This window comes from Giraffa tippelskirchi, chromosome 6, assembly GCF_054371585.1.
Source record: "Giraffa tippelskirchi isolate mGirTip1 chromosome 6, T2T-mGirTip1v1.2.pri, whole genome shotgun sequence".
Classification (NCBI taxonomy): domain Eukaryota; kingdom Metazoa; phylum Chordata; class Mammalia; order Artiodactyla; family Giraffidae; genus Giraffa; species Giraffa tippelskirchi.
This window is the reverse complement of record NC_137280.1, coordinates 76,446,011-76,466,816: the sequence shown is the minus strand read 5'-3', so window position 1 is coordinate 76,466,816 and position 20,806 is coordinate 76,446,011. Positions and strand designations below refer to the sequence as shown.

Genomic DNA, 20,806 nt, shown 5'->3' with positions numbered 1-20,806 from the left:
AGGGTGGAGTCGAGGCTCAGCCCGGCAGCCATGGTTTCCCAGCCCCGCTGGTCTCTGTCCACAGACCACACTCGATCTGTGTGGTTCTGCTAGATGGGCCCTGTGTCTGGGCTGTGGGGTCTGGTCTTACATCAGTGGCACAGGGTTGCCCTCCCGTCAGAGCCCTGTCTCCAGCTGTGAGACCCACTCCTGGGTGAGCAGCTGCTGCTTGTCACCAGCCCAGAAGAGCGGCCTCGAGAGAACGTGGGTGCTGGCTGCTGGTCAGAAAGATAGGCCCCCTCAGCCCAGGGGGACAGGCCTGTGCCTGGAAGGACATGCAGTCTGTCCCGGGAGCAGTGGTGAGGGCAGAGCTGAGCTGGCTCCCACGTGCGGGGCCTCACCCCAGCCTCTCCCTGCCTTGGCCTCAGAAGCTGTAGTTCGTCTGCCAGCATGGGTGTGACGTCTGCTGTGTGGTCATGATCTCGAGGGACCAAGGTACCCCACAGTGAACCCAAGTTCACGTGAGCTCCCGCCCCCTGGCTTAACCTTGTCTCATGTGGTCACACCTTTGTGCCAGCCACCCCCAGGTGACTCACAGCTTGTGTGCCCCAGACCCCCCGAGCATGCTGTCAGCACAGGCGTCCTGGGGGTTTGCGACAGCAGGCTGACGGCAGCTCCTGCAGGAGCACCCTGAGGGACACTCAGTGCGAGTGCCGCATGCCTGCAGCAGGTGTCTATCCTCCGGGTAAAGACGGCAGGCTGAACACGTGCATTCACTTGCTTCCCACCGTGAGTTCATGGTAAAAACAGGGAAGGAATCTTCTAAAGACAAACAAGGAAACCTCACAAGGAAATGTGAAATACTGCAATCACTGTGGACAATAGAATGGCAATTCCTCAAAAGATTAAAAACAGAATTAGCATAGGACTCCACACTTCCACTTGTCAGTATATACCCAAAATAATTGAAGGCAGAGACGTGAATAGATATTTGTACGTCTCTGTTCATAGCACCATGTTCACAACAGCCAAGAGGTAGAAAGCAGCCAGGTATCCATTGATGGATGAACAGATAAAGTAGAATGTCATGTGTACGTACAGTGGAGTATTATTGAGCCTAAATCAGTTCAGTTCAGTTTAGTCACTCAATCGTGTCCGACTCTTTGCCACGCCATGGACTTCAGCATGCCAGGCCTCCCTGTCCATCACCAACTCCCGGAGTCCACCCAGACCCATGTCCATCGAGTCGATGATGCCATCCAACCATCTCATCCTCTGTCGTCCCCTTCTCCACCTGCCCTCAGTCTTTCCCAGCATCAGGGTCTTTTCAAATAAGTCAGTTCTTTGCATCAGGTGGCCAAAGTATTGGAGTTTCAGCTTCAACATCAGTCCTTCCAATGAACACCCAGGACTGATCTCCTTTAGGATGGACTGGTTGGATCTCCTTGCTGTCCAAGGGACTCTCAAGAGTCTTCTCCAACACCACAGTTCAAAAGCATCAATTCTTTGGCGCTCAGCTTTCTTTACAGTCCAACTCTCACATCCATACATGACTACTGGAAAAACCATAACCTTGACTAGACGGACTTTTGTTGGCAAAGTAATGTCTCTGCTTTTAAATATACTGTCTAGGTTGATCATAACTTTCCTTCCAAGGAGTAAGCGTCTTTTAATTTCAGGCTGCAATCACCATCAGCAGTGACTCTGGAGCCCCAAAAAATAAAGTCTGACACTGTTTGCACTGTTTCCCCATCTATTTCCCATGAACTGATGGGACCAGATGCCATGATCTTAGTTTTCTGAATGTTGAGCTTTAAGCCAACTTTTACACTCTCCTCTTTCACTTTCATCAGGAGGCTCTTTATTTCTTCTTTGCTTTCTGCCATAAGGGTGGTGTCATCTGCATATCAGGTTATTGATATTTCTCCCGGCAATCTTGATTCCAGTTTATGTTTCTTCCAGCCCAGCGTTTCTCATGGTGTACTCTGCATATAAATTAAATAAGCAGGGTGACAATATACAGCATATATACAATACAATATACAATATACAGCATTCTTATCTATGATGAACTATGGGTGGAGGTTCCTGACATTGTACAGGAGATAGGGAGCAAGACCATCCCCAAGAAAAAGAAATGCAAAAAAGCAAAATGGCTATCTGAGGAGGCCTTACAAATAGCTGTGAAAAGAAGAGAAGCAAAAAACAAAGGAGGAAAGGAAAGATATACCTATTTGAATGCAGAGTTCCAAAGAATAGCAAGGAGAGATAAGAAACCCTTCCTCAGCAATCAATGCAAAGAAATAGAGGAAAACAATAGAATGGGAAACACCAGAGATCTCTTCAAGAAAATTAGAGATACCAAGGGAACATTTCATGCAAAGATGTGCTCGATAAAGGACAGAAATGGTATGGACCTAACAGAAGCAGAAGATATTAAGAAGAGGTGGCAAGAATACACAGAAGAAGTGTACAAAAAAGATCTTCATGACCCAGATAATCACGATGGTGTGATCACTCACCTAGAACCAGACATCCTGGAATGTGAAGTCAAGTGGGCCTTAGGAAGCATCACTACAAACAAAGCTAGTGGAGGTGATGGAATTCCAGCTGAGCTATTTCAAATCCTGAAAGATGATGCTGTGAAAGTGCTGCACTCAATATGCCAGCAAATTTGGAAAATTCAGCAGTGGCTATAAGACTGGAAAAGGTCAGTTTTCATTCCAATTCCAAAGAAAGGCAAAGCCAAAGAATGCTCAAACTACTGCACAACTGCATTCATCTCACATGCTAGGAAAGTAATGCTCAAAATTCTCCAAGCTAGGCTTCAGCAATACGTGAACTGTGAACTTCCAGATGTTCAAGCTGGTTTCTAGAGAAGGCAGAGGATCTAGAGATCAAATTGCGAACATCCGCTGGATCATCGAAAAAGCAAGAGAGTTTCAGAAAAACATCTATTTGTGCTTTATTGACTATGCCAAAGCCTTTGACTATGTGGATCACAATAAATTGTGGAAAATTCTGAAAGAGATGGGACTACCAGACCATCTGACCTGTCTCTGAGAAACCTGTATGCAGATCAGGAAGCAACAGTTAGAACTGGACATGGAACAACAGACTGGTTCCAAATAGGGAAAGGAGTACGTCAAGGCTGTATATTGTCACCCTACTTATTTAACTCATATGCAGATTACATCATGAGAAACGCTGGGCTGGAGGAAGCACAGGCTGGAATCAAGATTGGTGGGAGATATATCAATAACCTCAGGTATGCAGATGACACCACCCTTATGGCAGAAAGTGAAGAAGAACTAAAGAGCCTCTTGATGAAAGTGAAAGAGGAGAGTGTAAAAGTTGGCTTAAAGCTCAACATTCAGAAAACCAAGATCATGGCATCCGGTCCCATTACTTCATGGCAAATAGATGGGGAAACAGTGGCAACAGTGGCTGACTTTAGTTTTCTGGGCTCCAGAATCACTGCAGATGGTGATTGCAGCCATGAAATTAAAAGACGCTTACTCCTTGGAAGGAAAGTTATGATCAACCTAGACAGCATATTTAAAAGCAGAGACATTACTTTGCCAACAAAGGTCCGTCTAGTCAAGGCTATGGTTTTTCCAGTAGTCGTGTATGGATGTGAGAGTTGGACTATAAAGAAGGCTAAGAACATAAGAATTGATGCTTTTGAACTGTGGTGTTGGAGAAGACTCTTGAGAGTCCCTTGGACTGCAAGGAGATCCAATCAGTCCATCCTAAAGGAGAACAGTCCTGGGTGTTCATTGGAAGGACTGATGTTGAAGCTGAAACTCCAATACTTTGGCCACGTTATGCGAAGAGCTGACTCATTGGAAAAGACCCTGATGCTGGGAAAGATTGAGGGCTGGAGAAGAAGGGGACGACAGAGGGTGAGATGGTTGGATGGCATCACTGACTCAATGGACGTGGTTTTGGGTGGACTTCGGGAGTTGGTGATGGACAGAGAGGCCTGGCCTGCTGTGGTTCATGGGGTCGCAAAGAGTCGGACACGACTGAGTGACTGAAGTGAACTGAACTGAAAACCCGCCAGGACAAAGACAAGGGAAGAGGAAAAACAATCATGTTTTGGAAGCTGAAAAGCAAATGGACAAGTGGCTGGAAACTCACTTGGCAGACCAAGAAATATGGATCCCCAGCAGGTGGTGGCGAAGCTGAAAAGTTGAAGCAGTTGGCAAACTCTGAAAAGTTCAGCAGTAGGGGCAAGCGTCCTCCAGCAGTGGTAAGGAATTGGGAGTGACCATGGAACTGAAAACAGAGGGACTAGTTGAAGGTCTGTTTAAGAAACAAAGCACCTACAACGGAGCAGGCATAGTTAAAGTCTCTGGACCCCAGAGCAAGTGTGTTAGTCACTCAGTTGTGTCCGACTCTTTGGGACCCCGTGGACAGTAGCCCACCAGGCTCCTCTCTCTGTGGGATTCTCCAGGCAAGAATTGTAGAATGAGTGGCCATTGCCTTCTCCAGGGGATCTTCCCAACCCATGGATCAAACCCAGGTCTCCTACATTGCAGGGAGATTCTTTACTGTCTGAACCACCAGGGAAGCCCAGAGCATCTGGACTCAAATCTCAGCCACTTTTTAAAAATAGTCCATATCCTGAGCCATGAGGCTAGTCTCAATAAAAGTTAAAGAATATGAGTCAAAGAAAGTGTGGTTACAATGGAATTAAACTGAAAATCAGCAACACAAAGATATCTGGAAAATCCTTGAGTATTTGGAAACTAAACATGATTCTGAACAATTCATGGGTCAAATAAAAATGAAAAGAGAATGTAGAAAGTATTTTGAACTGAAAGAAAATAGAAACAAAACATGTTAAAATTAGTGTGATAGAGCTAAAGCAGTTCTTAGAGGGAAACTTACAGCACCTAATGTCTGTACTAGGAAACATCTTAAATCAAGTAGCTCCTACTTTGAGAAACTTTAGAAAAGAGAGAGAGGAGATTATGCCAAAAGGAGAAGAAAGGAAATGATTAGAGTAGAAATCAATGAAAGAGAAAACAGAACAAACAATGTGGAAAATCAGTGAAAGAAAAACCTGGTTACTTGAGAAGGTCAACAAAATTAACAAACCTCCAAACGGACTAACCAGGACAAAAGACATAAATTACCAATATCAAGAATGAGAGATGATATCACTACAGATTCAACATATGTTGAAAGGATAATAAGAAAATACTGTGAGCAACTTTATGTCAGTAAATTTGACAATTTAGAGGAAATGGACAAATTCCTCCAAGGACACAGGCTACCAAAGATCACTCAGTAAGAAATAGATAACCAGAAAAATCATATATCTACTAAAGAAATTAAATTAGGGCTTTAAAACTCTCCCACAAAGAAAATTCCAGGCCCAAATGGCCTCACTAGAATTATCAAATGCTTGCTTGTGTAGCAATTCTTTACCAACTCAGAAAACAGAAGTGGAGGGACTATGTCCCAGTTCTGTCTGTAGAAAAATTAGAATAGAACATTACCAAAAATTTGAAAAAAATTAAAAAAAAGCACAGATAGTATCCCTCATGAACATAGTACAAAAACTTGACAGTATTTTTAGCTAACTGAATTCAATAATATATTAAAACGATAACGCATTTTGTGTAAGTGGGGTTTATCTAAGAAAGGAAAAGTTGCTTTAACGTTCTAAAAATCAGTCAGTGTGATTTGTCATATTAGCAGAATAAAAAAGAAAAAATCATATGAGTGTATCAATAAGTGGAGAAAAAAGCATTTGACAAAATCCAGCATTCCATTCCTGACAAAAACTCTGAACTGGGAAGAGAAGGCAGCCTCTCCCACCTAGCTACCTGTTTATCTGCCCAAGCCCTGTCAGCAAGGGCAGTGCCACCCCGTAGAAGTGAGCACACCTCTCCGACAGCTCTTGGTCTCTAGCATTTTCCATGAGAAGGAACCAGAGCTCTGTGGAGAAGCAACTGATTCTAAGGCTGGAGTTGGGAATGTACATATTGTTCGGTTGCTAAGTTGTGTCCGACTCTTTGTGACCCCATGGACTGCAGCATGCACGCCAGGCTTCCCTGCCCTTCGCTGTCTCCCGGACTGTGCTCACACTGATGTGCATCAAGGGGAGGAAGTGCTGGAAGGGATGAGGGGAGACAGAGGGCTGTGTTACAGAACACAGCTCCCAGGGCCAAAGCTGGAGCACTGAACAGCAGAATAAAGCATATTGGATTATAACCCAAAGTGTAATTAGGTAGATAACAGCTTTCCCATGCAGAAGAATTACAAATAATTTATGTAGGTAAGAGGGCCCACCGTGACGGGAGGTAGCTCCCACCTCAGTGTGGACCGTGCACCCTAACTTCCTTCTGGAGCATGGGACGAGGGAGGAGGGGCTGCATCAATGGTGCGGAGTGGGAGGCGCCTGGACCGGCCAGAGAGGGGAGCCTGGCCCCCTTCTTGCTCAGCGCCCCCTCAGCCCTGGAGCGCAGCCATGTAGGAACCCCACGGCTGGCCTCCTCGGGGTTCTCCCCACCCCTTCCTTTCTGTCTGCCAGAGGGTCAGGAGCTGACCACAGTCCCTCCCCACTGCCCGTGGGCATCTTGCTGGCACCTCCCCAGACACATGGCCCGGACAGGCCCTCACACCCACCCGTGTCCCGAAATGTGAGCAGGACACTCACCCTCACCCCTTGAGGAGCCCCGCAGGCTGGGCCACCGCCCCCCAGCTGCAGGGGTCAGCCCCGCGTGGGGCCGTGGGGGCTCGTGTTCCTGTGCTCTGTGGCCTCACCCTCTGTTTGCTCCCCAGTGACCCAGCACATGAAAGCGCTCCTGGAAAGGAACACTAAGAAGAAGTCCAAGTTGAGAAAGAAACCCAAGCCTTATGTTGAGGAGCCGGATGGTAGGGCCTCTCCCGCAGCCCCGGGCGCTGCGCTACACAGCTCTGCTCTCCGGCTCGGCCACCTGGCCCCCTCTCTCTAACCACTTCTGGGCTGGGGCATGGGGGGGCACTAACTGCCAGGCCTCCTCCAGAGGGGGCTGTCGACAGGACTTCCTGGGAGAGGCCGCACCGCCCTGTCCCGGCCTCCGTGGTGCTCAGGATACTGCGGTGTGCATGCTGGGCCTGCAGTGTGGAGGGGCCTGCTGGAGGCGGCCCCTGGTGCGGGAGTGCCCTGGGGGCCAAGCCTGGCCTCAGTTCCCTGGCAGGGCCCCCAGCACACTCAGGGCTTCCCCAGCCTCCCTCCCCCAGCATTCCCATCCCTGATCTTCTCCTGGACCCTGGCTCAGGAACCCCACCCCTGCCCAAGCTCCAGGGAAGCCCTGTTAGCCCAAGGCTGTGCCTCCCCGACCAGGAGAGCCAGTGGTCCATTGCTGTGCTGTGAATTGCTTCTCTTGCCACCAAGGTCCTGGGACCAGCTCCCAGACCGCCTACACCCAGTTACCCACACTTGCCCCACTCTTCTTCCTCTGAGAAGTGCCTGGCTGCCTGTTGCCTGTGCCAGGAGAAAGGGGGCAGCTGCCATCTGGGATCCCAGGGCGCCCTTAGGCCACTGTTGTCAGGGGTAGGAGCAGGAGAGGTTCTGAGCTCCTATCCGAGCCTGTCTGTAAGAACAGTGTAGCCGTGAGGGGGCTGGGGTGATCGGAGCCCTGAGTGGGTCGGAGAAGGGAGCCAGACCCTTGGGGCCCCACAGAGCACATGCCAAGAGGCAGCAGGTTCTGGCCACACTTGGTGGCCTTTGAGGTTCATGGCCTGGGCCCTGGCATAGCAGCAAGGCTCTGGGAGAACTGCTTTGTCAGCTTCTGGACGCAGGGCTCAGAGCAGAGTCCCCCACACCTCCAGAGGGTTCCCTGGGCTCAGAGCAGGGTCCCCCACACCACCAGAGGGTTCGCTGGGCTGGACGCTGGGCACTCAGCAAACACCCCATAGTCCTGGCCCAGGAGGATGAGCCCTGGGACTCCAGCAGTGGTGGCTCTCGGCTGAGTCCTCACTCTGCCAGATTCTGAGGCCGGCCCTTAACGGGCCCCCGTCCCCATCCAACAGGTAGGGAATCAGGCCGGGAAAGGCTGCGCCGCCACCACCAGGTGAGAGGTGTGGGAAGCCTCATGAGGCCCTGTGGCAGGAGGTCAGGGCAGGTCTGCCCATGGGCCCCAAGCGCAGGGACAGAAGCAGTCGCCCAAAGGAGGGGGGCTTGCACCCAGGATGGGGAAAGTGAGCGCTGCTGCCTGCTGCTCCCAGTGCTCAGGGTGCAGCCAAGGTTCCTTTTGCTTGAGCGTCATCCCCTCTCCCTGAGCCCAGAGCTTGCCCACGTGGGCCACATGGGCCAGTGATGGAAGGTTCCAAGCTCTGTGTCCCAGGTGGGCTAATGGGAGGCAGCAGCTAGGATCTCTGCCAGGGGTCTGTGGGTCCCCAGGGACCTGAAACAGATTCTTCAGGGTTTAAACATCTAGAAGAAACATTTGTTTTCATTTTGGTTCCTCTAAAATAGAACACCATTACCAGTTACGACAGCTGTTCTGTGATAACTAGAAATGAAAAGGTTTTCATGGATGTGACATGTTTGTGTTCTTCACACTGAGGTTCAAGGATCCCCACGTCCTCAGACATCTCAAGAAACAGCTTCCTTTGAAAAAGACTCTGTGTTTGGATTTGAGGCTCGGGTCAAAGGGCCAGAGGCCCTTAGGCAGGTGGCACTCAGCAGAGGCTGAGTCTTACAGGGAACGGGCTTGACCTGACCCTGGAGGCACAAGGTCCAGCCCCTCTGTCTGTCCATGGCCTGGGACAGCCCGGCCCAGGTGGCTCCTCTGTCCTGTTGCTCCTTCCCTTGCCTGCCTGGGCCAGGAAGGATGTGCCGACATTTCAGACCTTCCCTGGACTAGGTCTCCTCCCAGCCCCTCTTCCCCCCAAATCTGGAAAGACCCCTGGCCAAGGTGCTCGAGGCCTTGCCCTCGGATCGCTGGCTCTGCCACCTCCATGACCACCAGCTAGGCGAGGGCTTCTGCTGCCAGGGATGGGGTGTTAGAAAGCCTCCCTCCTTGAGAAAAACGACACGTCCTCTCATTGCCTTCAGCCCTCAGGTAGAGCCCTGAGTGGTTCTTCCCCAGCCTTGCCCTCCCAGCGAAACCCAGGTTCAGGACTTGGGGCATCCACTCCACACTATCCCCCTCTCACATGGGCCAGGCCCTGCGCCTCCCTCTCCCAGACTCCTGCCCAGGCAGTCTTCAGCCAAGTGAGCATGGGACCCTGTGGGCTGAGGCCTCGCCCTGGTCTGTACAGGGCCTCCTGCTGGAATCAGGGCTACAAGAAGGGCTGCAGTCCAGCCAACCCAGAGCTCCGTCCTGTGTGGCCCAGGGCAGTGGGTGCCGAGTGCCCGCAAGCCGGCTGCACACAGAAATCTCCCTTCTCGGAGGCTCCCCAGGCCCTGCCCTAGACGGCCTGCCACTTCTCCAGGGAAACACCGCACCCCCAGCCTGCCCTTACTCGCTAGGGGGAGGGTTGGGTGGGTTGGCAGAGGGTTTCCTTCTGCAGTCTGGCTCCTCTGGAGGGGAGGGCAGTGCTTCCTTCCCTTCCACATAGGTTTACTTCAAAGCACAGCCCAGGAGAGTAAAGCCCTGGGTGCCCACGTTCTTGCAAGAGCCACCTCTCTTCCCACCTCTCGCTGCTGCTTCTCTTAGTCACTGGTTGGCCTGCAGCCCCTGCTCTTACATGTCCACACCAAGCCAACTGGTACCATTCTTTTCCAGGGGTGGCAATAAGCACATATGCCAAGTACTGTTACCACAAGCTGCAGAAGGCAGCCCTGACCGGGGCCAAGAAGGTATAAACTCCCTGCACCGCCGGGCAGAGGTGGGCGGGCACCCTGTGCTGGTGAGGCCCAGACAGAATCCAGTGGGAGGTGGGGCTGCAGACTTGGGAAGGGGGCAGGTGGTGAAGTGAATGGCTCACAGGGCAGAGGCAGCCACTTGGAGCTTCTGGTGCTGTAGGTGGCCCAGCAGGAAGCCGCCATGTTGACTTGGGGGCCAGGGAGTTGGGGTACCCTGGCTCTGGCTAGGCAGAGGCCCGGGGCTCACAGGAGAGGCGGGTGAGCCGGGGGTAGGCCTCGCAAGGGTGTCAGGATGGAGGGCTGGGCTCTTGGCCACACTGGCACGGAGCACTGGGCTGCCTTTGCAGGGGCTGAAGAAGCCCAACGTGGAGGAGATCCGACATGCCAAGAATGCGGTCTTCAGCCCGTCCATGTTTGGCAGCGCACTGCAGGAGGTCATGAGCATGCAGAAGGAGCGCTACCCTGACCGGCAGCTGCCCTGGGTGCAGACCCGGCTGTCGGAGGAGGTGCTTGCGCTCAACGGTGACCAGACGGAAGGCATCTTCAGGTGCCCTGCAACCTGGGCCCTGGGTGTGGGGGCCTCGGGCGTCTCCACCAATCTTGGGCAGTCAGGGCCACTGGGCACTGGGTCCCTGCCTCAGAGGAGCACTTCCAAGAGGCCAGGATGCCAGAGAGAGGCACCTTGGAGCAAATGGAGAGGCTGGGCACAGGACTGTTCCCCCTGAACTACATCATGCCCGAACCCAGGCAGGGGAGCTGGTCTGGGACAGTGATCCTGCAGAAATGGCCACCAGGGCCCCAGAGGGCACTTGGACAACAGCCATGGGCAGGGCCTGGAAAGATGCAACTCTCAGCAAAGGGTCCTCACCTGTGAGTGGCGATGATAGCCCTGCCCCATGGGGGTGGCACATGGCCAGTCACCTGCCGTCATGACTCACCTACCCAGGACAGGTGGGGAAACCAGCGTGTGGGTTTGGGCCTCGGGGGTCATTCTGAGGAAGGGATCTCCATGGGGGTAGTCAGCAGCAGGATGAGGGCCTGGGGCCGGGGGCCCCAGCCACACCTCCCCTCCGGTAGGAAGGAGGTCATTTGGGCAGAGAGGGGTCATGAAGCCCTGACCTGGAGCAAGCCCAGCTCTTCCTCCCTGAGACCTGCCATGTGCTCGGCAGAGTACCTGGGGACATCGATGAAGTGAATGCCTTGAAGCTACAGGTGGACCAGTGGAAGGTGCCTACAGGCCTGGAGGACCCCCACGTCCCAGGTGAGCCCCCAGCCCCCTCAGCAGCAGGAGCAGCTGGAATGCTTCAGTCCTCCCTGCTCCCCATGGAGAAGGGGCAGCCCTCTGATCCATTTCCAATGCAGAGGTCCGCTGCCGTTGGTCAGTCTCTGTGGCTCACAGTGGCTGCACAGCCCTCTTGATAAGTCCGCTCTAGAACATTTGCATGTCCTTCAGGACAGTGTACCCACGCTCAGGGTCAGTCATGGCGGTCAGGACTAGGAGCCCACTGGCTTCTGGCCAGGCAGCCCACACCGCTGTGTGGACACCTCCAGTCTGGTCCTGCCCCCTCGACGCCAGCACACACACACCGCCCCCCACGGCCCCGTTCACCCCTTGCTGCTGCTGGTCCCCGACCGCCCCGCACAGCTGAACACCCCGCGCTGTGTTCCCAGCGTCGCTGCTGAAGCTGTGGTACCGGGAGCTGGAGGAGCCCCTGATCCCGCACGAGTTCTACGAGCAGTGCATCGCACACTACGAGAGCCCCGAGGCCGCCGTGGCCGTGGTGCACGCGCTGCCCCGCATCAACCGCCTGGTGCTGTGCTACCTCATCCGCTTCCTCCAGGTAGTCGTGGCACCCCGCCCCTCCGCGCTGCGCCCCGCCCCCTCGCCCACCTCCCTCCGCCCCGCCCCCTCCACGCCCCGCCCGGGCCACTCCGAGCCCGGCTTTGGCCCACCCGCCACTCCCCCGCAGGTGTTCGTGCAGCCTGCCAATGTGGCCATCACCAAGATGGACGTCAGCAACCTGGCCATGGTGATGGCGCCCAACTGCCTGCGCTGCCGCTCAGATGACCCGCGGATCATCTTTGAGAACACTCGCAAGGAGATGTCCTTCCTGCGCGTGCTCATCCAGCACCTGGACACCAGCTTCATGGAGGGCGTGCTATAGCGCGTGGGCACCGAGGGACCGAGGGTGGGGACGAGGCCTGTCCGGGTGCGCCTGGGCAGGGGGGCATGCGGGGAGGGGGGGGGATGCCCTAGACGCGGAGGTAGCATGCCGGCTCCGCCCATGCCCGCCCCAGCCCTGGAACCCCCATCTCCCCCACCCCGGGCCCTCGGCCTGAAGGCGCAGCCGGGGCAGAGGGGCGGAGGGAAGGGCGCCTCCGCCCCGCCCCCGGCCTCTGGCTGGCTCGTTAGGCGCGGCCCCGCCCATCGCCAGCCGCAGGTCGGCCTCGAGAAAGTGCCTTCTGTTTCTTGGAGCTAAGTGACACTGCCCCTCCCGGCCGGCCCGAGAGCACAAACGGCCCTCCCTGGGGCAAGCCGTCTCGCTGGGGTGCTGTGCTTAGCCTGGTCCCGGCCCGGGCCCAGCCCGGCTACCCCTCCCTTCCTCTGCCCTCCCTCTGACCTGGGGGTCTCCTGGTCTGCGACTTTCACCCTCCCCAATTTCTCCCGCCCCTCTACGCTATCCCCCCCGCCACCTGTGGCTTCCAGCGTGGTTACTGTACAGGAATTTGGGGTCTCCAGGGTTCTGGGCTGTCCACTACCAGAGCAGAGTCCAGCCGGTCCAGGGCCCAGTAGGCTCTCTGGGCGGGAAGGAGCCTCCAAGCCAAAGTCCTCCGGGGTGGGGGGCAGGGTTGGGCAGGCATTCTTGGGGCAGGGTGGGGGAGGGGCAAGAATATTTTTTCTTCTTGTAACTATAAATTCAGAATTTATCCCGCATCCCAACCCGCCTGTGTATAGAGATATAAATAGAGCGAAAGATATAAGAACTAAATTTGCTAATGACATAATCTTAACCCAAATGCTATTTATTTCTGAGTCGTCCTCCCCCATCCTCTACAGACAAGTTGCCATCATTCCTTAATTTTCTTCTCCACCTTCTTGGCTTTGACCAAAAAGCGAATCCTGCTCTATCCCCGCCCAAGACCTGCAGCAGATAAGAAGGCAGGAGCCCAGAGCAGGGGACCAGAAGGGCACCAGAGACTGTCCTTCCTCAAGGCCAGAGTGCGCGAGGCAGGGTGAGGATAGGGAGGCAGAAGTACCTAGACTCTGTACATTTTCCATTTTGGAATTTTGAGTTTCAATCGTTGTAAAACTTAATTTATCCCCAGTTTATATATATATATATATATATTAGAGTTGAATTTTTATTTATTATTAAAAACAAAAAAGCCCAGCCCTGCCGAGGCCCGGTGTCCCCTGGGAGAAGGTCCTCGGTCCGGTGGTCTCGAGGGTTGGGTACCGGCAGCCCGGCCAAAGACTCGCTCTGACGCATGGACTCGAGAGGTGACAACACTTTGTGTGAATAAAGTACGTATGGATACTTGTGAGTCTGTCGCCTCCCATTCCTTCCAGTGGCAACGAGGTTGCCGGTGTGGGCACCCGGGTGGACGTAAGAATAGGGGGAGCAGGGAGGCGTTCGGGGAGGAGAGGAAGGTACCTCCTGGGGATGGGGCGAGGCACGTGAGATACTCCACTTAAGCCCGTAAGCTCTGCTTGACTGCCTGCTGGGGGGTGGGGGGGTGAGCGGGGTTCTGACCCATCTTAGGCCTAAGCTGGCATAGGCTTTCTGGGCGGTGTTTATTCACCACCTGCCTTCAGCCACCCTCACACGCTGGCTGCCCAGCCGGGCCGGCTTCCTGGGGGCGGGGGTGCACTGCACGTATCTCGCTCACGTGAGGACTGTCAGTCTCCGCGGGCGGAGGGACAGGGCCTCCATGCCCAGCGACCTCCAGGCCCAGCCGATGTCCCTGTTCCCGAAACCGACCGCACCTGCGTCTCACACTAGAACCCCAACGTCGGGCGGTCCCGCCCGCCACCCTTTCCCCAGCCGGAACGCTGGGCGGCGTGCCCCTGACACCAGAAAGGGAGAGGGTCGGGAACGCCTGGGGTTGGGAGGAGAGAGGAAGGAGTTGGAGTGGGCGTGGGACGAGTTCCGTGGCCGCCGACGGAACCCAAAGCACGAGGTTATGACCGCCGGGGGACCGGTGTTCCCACAGCACCTGCCCCTCATGACCTCCGGCCGTTTCCGGCGCATGAGGAGGATGTGGGCGATGAGCAGGGTGCTGCGGCCCTGGGCTCTAATCTTGGCGCGGTCCTCGGGAGTCCGGACCTACGCTGGGGGCGGGGGCGTCTCCTACACGCAGGGCCAGAGCCCAGAGCCTCGGACGCGCGAGTACTTTTACTATGTGGATCATCAGGGCCAGGTGGGCGGGGGCGAGGTCTTTACAGTTAGGCAACCCGGCCTCCCGGGTCGCGCTGGAAACACTGGGACGCGCGGCTATGGCCTCAAAGGGTTAGGCCCCCAGCGGACAACGTCCCACGCGTGGCTGCGCCCTCCGGGCTTTGCATCCCCCGCCGCCGCGCCTGATTCAGAAGCCCTGGCGGTGGCATCCACCATACACACAAGGAAGCAACTCAGAGGGCCTCTGCGGAGGAAGTGGCACATCTCATTAGAAACTAGAAGGGAGGAGGGAAGAGGCGTGGAAAGGGCATGCCAGCTGAAAGAATCTGTGCTTGAGGAAGTAAGGCGGGGGGCGCGGGATAGATGTGGGGGGGTCGGCAGGGCTCCCAGGTTTATCTTCCACGCGCCTTCCTGCACATGGTGTGCACGGACGAGCAAAGAAAGCGGACATCAGCCCGGGCTCAGGCCCACTAGGGCCTTCTCGCCCTGGGACAGCTGTCTCGGGCTGCTACTCAAGGGCCACGGTCTGCTTCTCTGCAGCTTTTCCTGGACGACTCCAGAATGAAGAACTTCACCACCTGCTTCAAAGGTACCTTTGCTCCTTCCACCCCCACCTTCCCTCTTCCTTCGGGAAAGGCTTTTAAGGGTTCGCGCTGCCCAACCTGCCAGCCGTCCTGCCCGCGTTAGGAGGCTGGCCGTACTGTGCTTAAAAGCCCCCTATCTAAAGTGAGGCCTGGGCGGCTGTCCGACAGCCGGCGCAAGCCCTTGGTGTGGCCCAGGGCGAGCTGCCTGCCTGGGGCAGTAGGGCCCCGGGGACTCGGGGTCTGGCATGCTGAGCAGTCACGCCCTTTCCCCCTCTTCCCCGCAGACCCGCAGTTCTTGGTCATGTTCTTCTCCCGCCTGAGACCCAATCGCAGCGGGCGCTACGAGGCCTCCTTCCCCTTCCTCTCGCTCTGCGGCAGGGAACGCAACTTCCTACGCTGCGAAGACCGGCCCGTGGTCTTCACGCACCTGCTGGCCGCGGGCCCCGCGTCCCAGCGCCTCTCCTACTGCGGCGGCGGCGAGGCCCTGGCTGTGCCCTTCGAGCCGGCGCGCCTGCTGCCCCTGGCCACGAATGGGCGTCTCTACCACCCGGCGCCGGAGCGCGCGAGCGGCGTGGGCCTGGTGCGATCGGCCCTGGCCTTCGAGCTCAGCGCTTGCTTCGAGTACGCGCCAGGCGCGCCCGAGCTGCCCTCGCACGTGCGCTGGCAGGGCCGCCGTTTCGCACTCACCATGGACCTGGCCCCGCTCCTGCTTGCTGCCCCGCAGCCCTGAACAGTGGACCAACAGCCGCTGGCACCCGCAGCGCCCCGGGCCGCCTCGCTGCGCACGCGCCACCAGGAGAGCGCGCCGGCCGAGTGCGCGTGCGCGGCGAAGGTGCGCCACGGCCCCGCCCCGCCAGCGCTGTCCGAGGTGGCGCCGCGGACCGAGTCCGGACGCCGGCAGGGGCGGGGTCTGGGGGGCCCTACTCCCTCCACACACCCCCCGCCTGGGGCGTTTTCGTCCTCTGGTCTGCCCGGCGCTCGCGACGGCTGATCGGGGCCGCCGGGCGGTAGGCGCGGGGGCTCCAGTGTGCGACCCCGAGCGGCGCCCGTCCCTACCCCGCCGGGTGCTGCTCTGTGGGCCGGGGTTCGGCGGGGGAGCCGCGCCGCCGGAGCGTCAGGTGAGGGGGCGCCCGGCCCAAGGTCAGCGGGCGTGGGGCGGGATCAGGACCCATCCCGGCTCTGTCTCTGGAGACTACCGAGAAGGGCGTGCGACCTGACGGGGACCACGCCCTGCCCTGAACCTGCCCTGGACAGACCACGCCGGAGGGGATGCAGGGGGCGCCTCCGGAGATCAAGGTTCGGGCCTCGCACTGCGCGGAAGAGCGAAGCAGGGCTTCCTCCATTATCCCTTCACTCACCCCTCCTCGCACAGATGGGCCCCCTGGAGACTGACAGCTGTTGCCAAATCCAGTATGTTCACCCCACTTCCTACCCAGTCAGATTAGGAGGGTTTCCGCTGGGTTAAAGTATTTCTGAGCTAGCCTCCCCTGCTCTTCCTGCTTGAGTCCTCAACCATGCCCAGGCCAGCTCTTCCACACGTATCAGCATCTAGGGGGTGTTCACGTGAGCAGCAATCCTCTTAAGTCCTTAAGAGGAGGCCAAGAATCTTCTCCGAGAGGCCTTGCTGCTGAAAGCTGGGTGGGCACCCTAGGCCAGCCCTTTTGCTGAGGGAAGTGGGTCCCAGGGGCTGAGAATGCCCCCCAACTTCTTGGGGTTCACACACATTCTGAGACATCTGGGAATTGCCTCTGCCTAGACCAAAGCAATTAAATTAAAACTTTCACTGTGCCTGCTCGTCTTCAGTGATTTTAAATAACCATGTGAGTTAAATTTAGAGCAAGATTTAAATAAACACCAAGGCCACTTGGTAACTTTCCACATGACACACTCTTCCTAGTAGGAGACCTGGTGAACAGGGAGGTGTTCAGAGCAGAGACCATTTGAAGTGGAGGATAGCTGATGGCACACCTCAGCCCCACCATCCAACTGGACTCATTGTGCCTTGAACTAGACTCAGGTCTTCTCTTTCTAGGATCACAGCTGCATGTGTATAAACCCCAAAACAAAACCCTACACACTTCAGAGTCTAGGAGGTCACTGAGCACAGAACCTACTTGGCAAACTACACTAGAAACTCAGTTGGTGACCCAAAGTTCCTTCTTTCACAGCCCAGTCATCCCAGGGACCCACCTACCCCCAAAGATGGATGCATCTTTCTAGGAGTCAGCATGGAGAACACAGGCCCCACAGATGAACCAGCTTTCCTATTTGTCTCATCCTCCAATTCCCTAGAAAGTTCCCTGAGAAAAAGTTCTGATTATAGCTAAGCTCTTCTACCCACTCCCACCCCAAGTAGGGCAGGGCCAGAGTCCTCCATTTTCCTGTGGCTGGTGCCCCCCTGAGATGAGTTGTGCCCATGCCCTCAAGTCACAACAGGAAAATCCGGGCATTGGGGACACGGCATGAGTTCTAGGGATAAAAATGACGAGAGTAAATTCTGGATCAAAATTAGGTGAGGACAAGGACAAACACTAGCAGCAGGGAGACTTGTGCCCTGTCCTGAGCTTACACAAAGGACCCCTGATCTGGGCTCTGTATCTTGAGGTCTCATGCCAGTGCTCAAGAGTGAGTTCATGCAGATCAGAGGATGTGTCTGCTCAGAGCCTATTCTTTCCCTCCTAGTCCATGTTTTGGTGACTGACCCCGAACTTTACCCAAGTGTTCCCAAGCCCATACCAGCCTCTTGCACCCAAGATCCAAGGAGAGGCTGGATGTTGGGTCGTAGAGGGCACTTAGTCCATGTGTCCACGTGCATGAGCAGGAAACCCTTCAGTACCAAGCAGATGGGGGATGGGGAGAGAAAAGTGTTGGGGTGGCATAGGCTTCCCTCCTGTGGCCTGCATGGCAAGACTCTGAAGACAAGAGAAATCCTAAACTGAAACCTGATGCTCCAGATCTTTGCCTTTTTTTTTTTAAGCTTTTTATAAAGGAAGGCAATGAAATTTTATTTTACCAATTTCTTAAACTGATTTCAAGCTTCAAAACTCAGGGTGTGTGCCTCCATTCATGCTTTTCGCTGGCTCTCAAATGTTAGGGACAGGCCTGCCAACCTGTGTTTCAGGAGGTGCATCCCATTGGGGCCGGACTGTAGGAAGGCTGCTGAAAAGGCTGCAGGTTCGTGGCCTGCGGCCCGTCCCGCGGGAGATGGCCCCAGGGGCGCCTGCACTGCTGCTCTTGTCGCTGCTGTCACTGCCGGGTCTCCAGCCTGGTGCTGCCGGTTGCCCCGCCGCCTGCCGCTGCTACAGCGCCACAGTGGAGTGCGGTGCTCTGCGGCTGCGCGTGGTCCCGCCTGGAATCCCACCCGGGACACAGGTGGGCACCGCGTGGGGCTGCCGGGCTGCGGACAAGGGGTGACAACGAAACGGAGGGATGGGTGTATCAGCCTCCCGGTGGGTGAGTGGGGCTTCCTAGGGAAAAGAAAGATTTCCGCCCCCCTCTCCTTCAGTGGGGTAAGCGCCGTCTCTCCCTCTGATACAGACGCTGTTCCTGCAGGACAATAGCATCGCGCGCCTGGAGCCGGGCATCCTGGCTCCCCTCGCCTCCCTGCGCCATCTCTACCTGCACAACAACAGCCTACACGCCCTGGAGTCGGGCGCCTTCCGTGCGCAGTCGCGCCTGATGGAACTGGCGCTCACTGGCAACCGGCTGCGTGGCTTGCGCGTCGGCGCTTTCGCAGGCCTGGCCCAACTGCGCGTGCTCTACCTAGCTGGCAACCAGCTGGTACAGCTGCTGGATTTCACCTTCCTACACTTGCAGGTAAGGTGGGAGGAGTGTGCAAGAAGGGTAGAGGTCCTTCTGCACTGCCACCTGCCCTACTGGGCTGGAGTAGTGAAGGGGAGAAAAGGCAGCCCAGGCTAGTCTGGTAAGAAGGGGACCTGTTCCCCAGGGCCCTTTTCTCTGATGATCTGTCCCTGCTTCAGCGACTGCAGGAGCTGCATCTGCAGGAAAACAGCATTGAGCTGCTGGAGGACCAGGCCCTGGCTGGGCTCTCCTCACTGGCACTGCTGGACCTCAGCAGGAACCAGCTGGGCACCATCAGCCGGGAGGCCCTGCAGCCACTGGCCAGCCTGCAGGTCCTGCGCCTCACAGGTAGCTCTTCTGGGAGCAAGGGGCTCTCATGAAAAGGTTGCTTCCTTGGCCACAGTGGTGGCAGTAGGGAGCCAGCCAGCTGTGGAGGGGACTCCAATGGCAGCCCTGGGGGGTGGGCAGCACTACCTACCCACAGCCATGATAGAAAGCTGCTAGAAACAAGGGTGCTGGTAGTGTCATAGTTGCCTAAGGAAGACAGAACATGTATAAGGCCCTGAACAAACTAGACAGAGCTGGGCGGCCTCCATATTTTTAAGACAGGAGAGGGCCTGCAGGAAAAAACTGGAAACATGACCAGGACTGGGGACATTCCCTCCAGACAGCGCCTGAAGACAAAGCTGGCAGGATGTGCAAGGTCTTAATGCTGGTGGGATGTCTATGTGAACACAGAGGTTCCCCTCAATAGCAAAACTTGTGGCAGGGAGAGATGCCAGGAACAAGAGCTTTCTCAGAGTCTGGTGAAATGAATCAGACATGCATCACAGAACAGAATTTGGGGGGTATGGGGGTGGTGGGTGGGTGCTGCCCACTCTAAGGAGCCCCCTGTCAGAGAGAGGTGGCAGGGGTCCCCCATAGTGTGAGGTAAGAAAGGGGCTCCTGCTCTTGCCAACAACCCCAACTGTACAGGCTGTGTTCCAGAGCCACCCCTGAGCTATATGCCTGCTGCTGCTCTGCCCACAGAGAACCCATGGCGCTGTGACTGTGCCCTGCACTGGCTGGGAGCCTGGATCAAGGAGGGAGGCCAGCGACTACTCAGCTCCAGGGACAAGAAGATCCTGTGTGCAGAGCCCCCGCGCCTGGCACTTCAGAGTCTCCTGGAAGTATCGGGAAGTAGCCTCATCTGCATCCCACCATCTGTGCACGTGGAGCCGCTGGAGGTGACAGCTAACCTGGGTGAGGACCTGCGGGTGGCCTGCCAGGCTTCAGGCTACCCGCAGCCCCTGGTGACCTGGAGAAAGGTGGCGCAGCCTCGCGAGGGTGCGCCGCGCGCCCAGGCACAGCCGGAAGTTGGGTGGCGGGGCCCAGGAGGTCTCAGGGCCTCCGACACCGGCAGCGGCATGCTTTTCCTCACCAACATCACCTTGGCCCACGCTGGAAAGTATGAGTGTGAGGCCTCCAACGCCGGCGGCGCCGCCCGCGTACCCTTCCAGCTCTTGGTCAACGTGTCCCGGCAACAGCAGCTGGCGCCCGCGCCGCCCCTGGCCGGTGGCCCTGTCAGCCACGAGCCCCTGCCCGAGGCGGGCAGCATGGCCTTCCGTGCCCTGGGCCTGGCCACACAGACGGCCATCGCGGCTGCCATCGCGCTTCTGGCGCTCACAGCTCTGTTACTAACGACCATGATCTGCCGCCGGCGGCGCAGGCGTAAAAAGGCGCCAGGGCCTCCCGGGGAGGGAGCGCTCTTCGTCAACGACTACTCCGACGGGCCCTGCACCTTCGCGCAGCTCGAGGAGCTCCGCGACGAGAGGGGCCACGAGATGTTCGTCATCGACCGCTCCAAGCCGCTCTTCGCCGAGGGCCCGGCGGAAGCGGCCGAAGCGCCTGGAGTCGCGCAAGGCCTCCCGCTGCAACCCCCCTCCGCCTACGAGATCCACTGCTGAGGGGCGGGGCGCGGACTGATGACGTAAGCCCCGCGGATTGGCCGGCCCTACCCACCCCGCGCATGCCCCAGCGTGGTCAGTAAAGGGTGGAAGCTGCGCAGTGTAGCGAGCTGTGTATGTGGGTTTAGGGCCCCGGGCGGGGAGGGAGCACCTGCGGACCCCTGCGAATCAAAGTCCTGGGACGCGAACGGAGGGTGCCCAAAGGTAGGCTCCCAACACCCGACTGAGACCCTCCAGAAATGATTCCCCCACTTCCCAAATTAACCCAACCTCCAGCTCTGCGGG

At 56.7% G+C, this 20,806-nt stretch overlaps 3 protein-coding genes and 1 long non-coding RNA gene across 17 annotated transcripts in view; 3 read left to right on the top strand and 1 right to left on the bottom strand.

Moving 5' to 3' along the window:
- The window catches only part of ARHGAP39 (Rho GTPase activating protein 39), a 56,991-nt gene extending 44,189 nt beyond the window's left edge, over nucleotides 1-12,802 (top strand). For 4 of the 6 annotated variants that reach the window (XM_081497366.1, XM_081497365.1, XM_081497363.1 and 1 more), the window contains 6 exons: nucleotides 6,778-6,870; nucleotides 9,711-9,784; nucleotides 10,138-10,337; nucleotides 10,960-11,051; nucleotides 11,462-11,631; nucleotides 11,761-12,802. In XM_081497366.1, coding sequence (XP_081353492.1) covers nucleotides 6,778-6,870; nucleotides 9,711-9,784; nucleotides 10,138-10,337; nucleotides 10,960-11,051; nucleotides 11,462-11,631; nucleotides 11,761-11,955 — 824 coding nt within the window. In that variant the 3' untranslated portion in view covers nucleotides 11,956-12,802. The remainder of the gene's footprint in view (nucleotides 1-6,777; nucleotides 6,871-9,710; nucleotides 9,785-10,137; nucleotides 10,338-10,959; nucleotides 11,052-11,461; nucleotides 11,632-11,760) is intronic. The other 2 variants (XR_014055906.1, XM_081497364.1) reach the window with 2 other exon arrangements.
- Nucleotides 964-15,551, bottom strand: LOC145509209 (uncharacterized). The gene is made up of 2 exons (XR_014055911.1): nucleotides 15,462-15,551; nucleotides 964-1,964 (listed from the first exon to the last, which is right to left on the bottom strand). It is a non-coding gene; the product is annotated as an uncharacterized LOC145509209 (long non-coding RNA).
- On the top strand, nucleotides 13,736-16,562 carry C6H8orf82 (chromosome 6 C8orf82 homolog). 2 transcript variants are annotated; one of them, XM_081497476.1, is made up of 3 exons: nucleotides 13,736-14,212; nucleotides 14,731-14,779; nucleotides 15,059-16,562. In XM_081497476.1, the coding sequence occupies exons 1-3, from the start codon at nucleotides 13,751-13,753 to the stop codon at nucleotides 15,502-15,504; spliced, it is 957 nt and encodes a 318-aa protein (XP_081353602.1). In that variant the 5' UTR covers nucleotides 13,736-13,750; the 3' UTR covers nucleotides 15,505-16,562. The 2 variants fall into 2 exon arrangements, with proteins under 2 accessions (XP_081353602.1, XP_081353601.1); XM_081497475.1 differs by having other exon boundaries at nucleotides 13,736-14,530.
- On the top strand, nucleotides 15,598-20,618 carry LRRC24 (leucine rich repeat containing 24). 8 transcript variants are annotated; one of them, XM_081497435.1, is made up of 6 exons: nucleotides 15,598-15,892; nucleotides 16,029-16,184; nucleotides 17,896-18,146; nucleotides 18,327-18,590; nucleotides 18,755-18,923; nucleotides 19,605-20,618. In XM_081497435.1, exons 3-6 carry the CDS (start codon nucleotides 17,979-17,981, stop codon nucleotides 20,519-20,521), a joined length of 1,518 nt encoding a protein of 505 aa, XP_081353561.1. In that variant the 5' UTR covers nucleotides 15,598-15,892; nucleotides 16,029-16,184; nucleotides 17,896-17,978; the 3' UTR covers nucleotides 20,522-20,618. The 8 variants fall into 8 exon arrangements, with proteins under 8 accessions (XP_081353561.1, XP_081353557.1, XP_081353554.1 ...); XM_081497431.1 differs by having other exon boundaries at nucleotides 18,312-18,590; nucleotides 18,764-18,923; XM_081497428.1 differs by having other exon boundaries at nucleotides 18,312-18,590.
- Nucleotides 20,619-20,806: the final 188 nt, after the last annotated feature.

Coding starts and splice junctions, on each gene's coding strand:
- LRRC24 (XM_081497427.1), top strand. CDS start 17,979: ATGGCCCCAGGGGCGCCTGCACTGCTGCTCTTGTCGCTGCTGTCACTG. Junction 18,147..18,311: donor GAATCCCACCCGGGACACAG/GTGGGCACCGCG, acceptor CCTCTGATACAG/ACGCTGTTCCTGCAGGACAA. Junction 18,591..18,754: donor TCACCTTCCTACACTTGCAG/GTAAGGTGGGAG, acceptor TCCCTGCTTCAG/CGACTGCAGGAGCTGCATCT.
- C6H8orf82 (XM_081497475.1), top strand. CDS start 13,751: ATGTCCCTGTTCCCGAAACCGACCGCACCTGCGTCTCACACTAGAACC. Junction 14,531..14,730: donor AAGAATCTGTGCTTGAGGAA/GTAAGGCGGGGG, acceptor GCTTCTCTGCAG/CTTTTCCTGGACGACTCCAG. Junction 14,780..15,058: donor CTTCACCACCTGCTTCAAAG/GTACCTTTGCTC, acceptor TCTTCCCCGCAG/ACCCGCAGTTCTTGGTCATG.